Source organism: Pteropus alecto, unplaced genomic scaffold (genome assembly GCF_000325575.1).
Source record: "Pteropus alecto unplaced genomic scaffold, ASM32557v1 scaffold30, whole genome shotgun sequence".
In the NCBI taxonomy this organism is placed as follows: Eukaryota; Metazoa; Chordata; class Mammalia; order Chiroptera; family Pteropodidae; genus Pteropus; species Pteropus alecto.
The window spans coordinates 3,993,158-4,000,582 of record NW_006429782.1 but is presented as its reverse complement, the minus strand read 5'-3'; the positions used below and the strand labels follow the sequence as shown (position 1 = coordinate 4,000,582).

At 54.1% G+C, this 7,425-nt stretch overlaps 1 protein-coding gene across 1 annotated transcript; it reads left to right on the top strand.

Moving 5' to 3' along the window:
• The first annotated feature begins 981 nt into the window (after positions 1-981).
• SLC25A41 (solute carrier family 25 member 41) lies at positions 982-5,947 on the top strand. The gene is made up of 7 exons (XM_006904142.3): positions 982-1,182; positions 1,416-1,571; positions 2,153-2,305; positions 2,485-2,592; positions 4,591-4,758; positions 4,841-4,988; positions 5,758-5,947. The coding sequence occupies exons 1-7, from the start codon at positions 982-984 to the stop codon at positions 5,928-5,930; spliced, it is 1,107 nt and encodes a 368-aa protein (XP_006904204.1). The 3' UTR covers positions 5,931-5,947.
• The last annotated feature ends 1,478 nt before the right edge of the window (positions 5,948-7,425 follow it).

Sequence of the window (7,425 nt, the reverse complement as noted above, 5' to 3'; positions counted from 1 at the left end):
TGGGCTTTCACCCCAAGGGAGGTGGGAGTCCTGGGGGGCTGTGGGCAGAGGGGGGACAAGATCTGACTCGTAGGTGCCCTCCAATGGCTGCTGTGGATCGGATAGACTGTGGGGGGAAGTCCAGAAATGGGGACGGGGGTGGAGGAATGACCAGAGAACTTGAAGGACGGAGGTGCCCTCAACGAAGACTTGTTGGAGCCTATCGACAGCACCAGGTGGCAGAATTTATCATTACTTCCAATTTCCAGATGGGGAAACTGAAGCTCAGAGAAGTAAAGCAGGTATCCCAAGGTGACACAGCAAGAAGCGTCTGAGATGAGGTTCAAGCTCAGGTCTTTCTGACTCCAAACCTATGCCTGTCTTCCTTTGGAGACCAACTGTCTCTCTCTCCCACAGCCTTCCAGAACTTTCCCATTCTTTCTATTGCCATGACAATCACACAGTGTATTAGTTTCCTGTGGCTGCTGCAACAAATGACTCAAAGCTGGTGACTTAGAACACCACAGATGTAATCTTCTGGAGGGCAGAAGCCTGACATGGATCTCGCCGGGCTAAACTCAAGCCATCGGCAGAGGTGGCTTCTTCTACAGGCTCGAGAGGAGAGTCCGTTTCCCAGGCTTTTCCAGCCTCTAGGGGCCACCTGCATTCCATCGCTGCTGGTCCCTTCCTCCAAAGCCAGCAAGGCCTTGAAGGCTGTCTTATTGTATCATCACTCCAACGCCAACTGTTCTGAAATTCCATCTGCAAACTTCATTCTACCTTTCTCATATAACAAACACCTTCCCAGGTTTAGAGAGATTAGGACGTGGACCTTTGGCGGGGGAGACCCTCACTCAGCCCCTCATGTCCAGCTTGGTCACAAGGGCCTCTGTGACCTCATCATCCCCTGGGACCCAAATCTTCGAGGTGCCCCTCCCACATGGTCGCTGGTAGGCAAATCTCCCTCCAGGTACTTGAACCTCAGTGTCCTGAATAGCTGCCATGGGGGCCAAACCTGAGGAAGCTCAGAAGCCTCACTCCAGGGTCCAGACCCTGTTCAAGAGGGTCAAGGCCTTATTCACCAAAGCTCCGCCTCCACCCCCACCCCCACCCGTCCCTCGGAATCCGGGCTGCAGACACGTGTACGGGTACGTGTTTGGGCACGTGCGTGAAAATGACCTGGAGCTCCTCCCATCACAGCAAGTGAGTCTAAGAACTACAGGTCACACAGTGTCTCCAGCCAGGACTGCAGGAAGAGAAAGCCACAGAGCCCATCCCCTCTGCATGGCCCACTCCCCTCTGAGCAGACCTAGAATTTCATCTTGGAACAGTGAGGACCAGGGTGGGCCTTTCACCGGGAGGGTATTCTGGAGGTGTGTCTGGGGAAGCAGCTCCAACTTGGCTGAGCATGGGCGAGAGCTGGGTCTGCCCTGCAGGTGCTTGACACTGGGGAGCAGCTGATGGTCCCCGTGGACGTCCTGGAAGTGGATAACGAGGGGCCCTTGTGGAAGTTTCTGCTCTCGGGAGCCACGGCTGGGGCAGTGTCACGCACTGGCACGGCCCCACTGGACCGTGCCAGGGTGCACATGCAGGTCCGTGGGGGGCACAGCGCTGGAGCCGTTGGGGCGGAGATGGACGGAAGTGGAGACGATGGAATTCGGGATGGGGGTGGGGGTTCGACTGGAGACAAGTCGGAGAGGGTGAGGCTGGGACATGGGCCGGAGCTGAGTGAGAAGAGGCTGAAGGAAGGTGGAGTGGGAGCCGGAGCCGGAGCCGGAGCCGAGGACAGCGACGGAGCCGATGGGGGTGGGGCGTGGAGCCGAGCTGGGGGAGTCGAGAGAATGGTACTAGGGGCACAGTTGGGGTTGGGGGTCAGGGAACTGGCGACGGAGGTCTTCGGAGGGCCTTGAAGACCTAGTGGGACTGGAGAGAAGGGGGAGATGAGGGAGGAGATGGGCATGTGGCTCGGCGCTGGGCTCAGGTCGGTCAGACTGGTTTTGGGTCTGCGTTGGGTGAGAGAATTCTAGCACTGGCCAGGGACGGAACTAGAGAAGGAATGTGGATGAGAGGGGTCGGGTGCCTGGGGACAGGATGGGCTTGAGCTCCAGGGTGGGATGCGGATGGAGATAGGGTGGATGGCTCCTCACCGGGCCAGGGGCCTCCCTACCCCCAGGTCTACGCCTCAAAAACGAACTTCATGAACCTGTTGGGGGGGCTACAGAGCATGGTTCAAGAGGGGGGCTTCCGCTCCCTCTGGCGGGGCAACGGCATCAACGTACTCAAGATCGCCCCGGAGTACGCCATCAAGTTCTCCGTCTTTGAACAGGTGCATACGGTCTGCTCTCCTCAGCCTCACCCTCAAGCCCTCACCCCTCCCACATCCCCCCCAAAGCCCAGATCGTTACCCAAAAACACAAGCTCACTCTCCAGGTCCCAGACCTCTGGCCCGGATGGCTCTCGGGGAGGCAGATGGTTATTCTCTCGTGCTCCTCTCTCCTGTGCCAGTGTAAGAATTCCTTCTGTGGAGCGCATGGGTCCCCACCCTTTCAGGAACGTCTCCTTGCTAGCTCCCTGGCTGTGGCCACCTCCCAGACACTCATCAACCCCATGGAGGTAAGAGAATACCTGCTCCACAGAAGATGAAGTAAGATGAAAAATAGTGGCCGCTGCTACTGCCTCCTCCTCTCCCTGCCCCCTCCTCCTGCTGCTTTTTCTCCTTCCTGTGATATGTATCGAACTTTTGTCCCAGATGGCTACCCCTTCACCTTAACGCTATTTTCTGAATGGATCCCATTCTTCCCACCCAATGATCCGAGACGTCAGCTTTGTAATTTACGAAATTCCTGTCGATATTTGGGTTTATTTCTGACTTTTCTCCCCTTGTTGCTCTGATGTCTGTTCGTGCACTATTTTTAAACTTTTTAAATAACGGATAGACTTTATTTTGTAGAGCAGTTTTAGGTTGACAGAAACTTTGTGCAGAAAGTACAGAGAGTTCTCATATACCTCTCGCCACGTATACAAAGTCTCCACTATTATTCACATCCTGCATTTGAGTGGGACACTCGTTACAATTGATGAGCTGATATGGATACATATTATTAACTAAAGCCCCCAGTTGACATGAGGGTTCATTCTTGGTGTTGTATTTCCACGAGTTTTAACAAATACATAATGATGGGTGTCCACCAATATAGCATCCTTCACCCTCCCCGCTCCTTCCCCCTGAGTCTTTGGCAAGCATTGATCACTTTACTGTCTATATAGTTCTGTCCAATCTTAATTTTTGGAGCTTGATGTTATATCATCCCCCATTCCTCTATCAGTTTTGCATGCTTTTATCCTGTTGATTTTCCCATATAAATTTTAGAAGCAACTTGTTCAGAAGATAATAACACTTATTGGTTTTTTTTTGTTTTTGTTTTTGTTTTTTGGGACAGGGATGGTGTTTAGTTCATAAACGAGTTAGAGATTGTTGCCATCCATATGATATTGAATCTATGTACCAAGAACATATTTATTTGTTCAAGTTCCCTTTATGTTCCTAAATGGTCTTTTAAACGTTTTCTTCATACAATTCTTGCCCTCATTGGGTTATTTACTCCTTTTCATTGGCTGCATAACAAATTACCAGACTCAACTTAAAACGAATGCTTTTTATCTTAGTTTCTGCCTGTCGAGTTGGGCACTGGCTAGACAGGTCGTCTCCTCAGGGTTTCATCAGGCAGAAATCAAGGTGTTAGCTGGGCTACCAACAAACCCACCATCTGAGTGTCAGTTCCTCTGCCAAGCTTCCTGGCTGTTGGCGGGATTCAGTTGCTTATGGTTGTAGGACTGACATCCTCAGCTCCTGGAGGCCATGCACTTGCTCCTGCCACATTTCAGACCAACCAGAGAAAGTCTCTGATGCTTTCATTCTCTCTCTTTTTGTCTCTGGCAACAGACCGCTTTTAAAGGGACCACCTGATTAGGTCAGGCCCACCCAGGACAATTTCTCTTGCTTCACTTAAAGTCAACTGCTTAGAGGCTTTTCCTGCATCTGCAAAATCCCACCACCTTTGTCATTATCATGTAATGTGGCCAGGGGAGTGACATCCTTCACGTTCACAGGTCCAGCCCACATTCAAGGTGGGGGGGTATTGTATAGAATATGCATATCGGGCACAGAAATCTTGGCGACCACCTTAGAATTCTGCCCACCATACTTGGTATTATGTCTTTTGTGCAGTCCTAGAGTTGCCAGTATTTTGCTGTTGGGGCATTTCATAAAAATTCTCATTTCTGGCTCTTCCAGAAAACTGACAGATCTGGCCACCTGGAGCCTGCACTCCCATGTGCTATGTTTGGCTGGTGCTAAGTGAAAGCTGCCACAGACCCCACTTGGCTCACGTCACTTCCCTTCCCCTCTTGGCCCCTGTCAGCACCTGAGCTTCTGCACCGTGGGTTGAGAGCGCACACAGGCCAAGCGATGGGATGGGGGCTCGGGTCTGACACCCAGCTCTGCACATTCCTGGGCAGCTTCCTCATTTGTAGATCGGGGACAACGGCCACTGCTGAGGCTCGTTGAGACGATTAAATCAAATGAGCTGCCTCACTGCTCACCCTCCCCAGGTGCTGAAGACGCGGCTGACCCTGCGCCGGACGGGCCAGTACAAGGGGCTGCTGGACTGCGCCAGGCAGATCCTGGAGCGGGAGGGCACCCGCGCCCTTTACCGCGGCTACCTGCCCAACATGCTCGGCATCATCCCTTATGCCTGCACCGACCTGGCTGTCTATGAGGTGTAGTCCCATGGGGGCGGGGGGCAAGGGTGGCATGCACTCAGGCCTTAGCAAGCTTGTCCTATCTCCCTTTCTCTTGCAGATGCTCAGGTGCTTCTGGCTGAAGTCAGGCAGGGACATGGAGGACCCTAGTGGCCTAGTCAGTCTGTCGTCTGTGACGCTGTCTACGACTTGTGGCCAGATGGCCAGTTACCCGCTGACCTTGGTGCGCACCAGGATGCAGGCTCAAGGTCAGCCTGGCCCAGTGGCCACTGTGTATGCTCCTCTCCCTCATCTCCCTTCTCTGAACTTTCTCATATTCCCAAACTCTCATCTGATCCTGCTCACTTTTGCTGACCCCCAAACCCACCAAGACTAACACTCAACCCCAAATCTGATCCCAGCCCTCAGATCAACACTACAGATTACTAAAATGAACAGCCATCTCCCAAATGATTGCCATACACTCCCCGCAGGCACCCATACTGACCTCAAAACATACACCCCGAAAATGACCTCCCACCTTCTTCAAATCAGACCCAGCCCTCGATGGCTCCAAAAGTCAAAACGGTTCCTAAATTTGCCAAATCTGACCATCAGATGTCCCAAAACTCATAACCACTTCCCCTACAACCTTGGAACTCCCCAAATGTGACTCCCCAGGATGGACTCTCAGTCCCTAATCACCCTCAGACATCCAAATGGGCCCTCAGCCAGCCACCTTGGTCTCGAAAGTCTCCCCAGACTACTCCTTAACACGGTCTCTCAAATCTATAGCAGATCTAAGAAGCCCATTCCAAATAAGCTCGAATGTTTTCTGAGATATTCCCCAAAACAAAACCTCAAAATTCCTGCCAGAATTGATCTCGTTCTCCTCAAACTGACCAATTTTTTATAAAAGCCTTCCCAATTCCTTTCCCACTGATCCCCAGACCCCTGCCCCTGGCTTCACCCCCTCACCTCCCTCACCCACCATTCCAGCCTCTGACCGAGGCCCTGAGCTCGCCCCTGTCCCTACAGACACCGTGGAGGGTTTGAACCCCACCATGAGCGAAGTCTTCCGGCGGATCCTGGCCCAGCAGGGCTGGCCGGGGCTGTACCGAGGCATGACCCCCACGTTACTGAAGGTTTTGCCAGCAGCTGGCATCAGCTATGTGGTATACGAAGCCATGAAGAAGACCCTGGGTGTGTAGGCAGCGAGCTAAGTGACACACCCTGGGCAGAAATGGACAGGAGGATCCAGTGTCCCCCGGCCTCAACGAGCCCTCCAGGCTTGGGCCCCAGGGCAGATTCTGTCAAGAAAAGCAGACTGGAGGTCTGCGCCAGAAGATGCCTGGGGAGCCTTCCTCAGGGTACAGCCTGCGACTAGTATGGACTCCAGTTTGGCTCATAGTGGTCTGTCTGTTCTGGATCCAGGGCGAAAACGGTGAACTTGGAGTCAAACCAGGAATAAAGAGATGGTTTCTGTTAGACATGTCTGGGATACCTGGGTCCAGGAGGGAAGCTGGGGACCTGGATACTTGGGTCCAAGAGAGGAGCTGGGTACCTTGGGCCCCTCTGTCCTGAATTGGAAGCCTGGACGATGCCTGGGTCCGAGAGAGTTGTTGAAGCAAGTGTGGGGTGTATTAGAGTCTGGGATCCCTCAGGCCTGGGAGGGAACCAATAGCCCAAGACCCTTGAGTTCAAGAGGTGAGCTGGTTCCATGAGTCCTGGAAGAGAAGATCCATTGGTGGAGAGGAGAAGGAGTCCAGGGGATCCCTGGGTTTCCCCCCGCTCTAAGGTCATTTCACCTCCGGAAGCACCGGATCTCCAAGGCCTCAAGCAGGCCACGCGCCTGGCCTCCCCAGCCAGGCTCCAGGGGCGCTAAACCTGACGTCAGGCCTCTATCCCAGCAGCCGGTCGCCACTGACTACGTCGGCTGCCACTCACTCTCGTTCCCGCTAATCGCTTCTCCGTCTGGTGGCCGGCTCCGCCCCAATGCAGCTGCGTTTCCACTGGCTCCCACCAAAACTGGGCATCTTTACTTCATCGCCGTTTGTCCTCAGCCGTGTCAGTCACCTAACACCCGCCCCTGTTGCTCGGCCATTGGCTTAGAAGTCAAGGCTAGAATAGGATTCTGGTTAACATGGAAAGCAATCGGGTCCAAACCCAAGTGCATCACCCAGAACTAGTCAGGGATTGGATTAAATTGACTGCCAATCTTTGCAAGAAACGCCTTTCGCGTGTACTCATTGGCTTGCGTATACGACTATCTCACTGGGAGCCTGCCCAGCTCGTTCAAAGGTGCCTTTTTCTAGGCTCCTCCTTCCTGTCCACTTGACTCTTCGGAGCCGTCAATCTGGTTCTGAAGCCGCCCCGCGATTCTGGAACTCCTGCTTCATTGGGCCTCCCGCCTTCTCGATCGCCTCGATTTGCCCGCCCAGAGCCGAGAGCCCGCAGGCCATTGGCTGCGAGAGCTGTCAGTTACACGGCGCCTCCCGCCCACTGCCTTTCGCGGCTGTCCGATTGGTCGCTTGCCTACAGAGCCCGCGATTGGTGTCCGGGGAGCGGCGGCGGCCTCCCATTGGCCTGGCGGCGTTGTCCGTCACGCCGGCTGCGGGAGGGGGCGTCCCTCTCCCCGCCATCGTCTTCCCAGCCGCTGGGTTCCCAGAGTGCTCCGCGGCCGTGTGGAGCGAGGCCTTGTTCCCG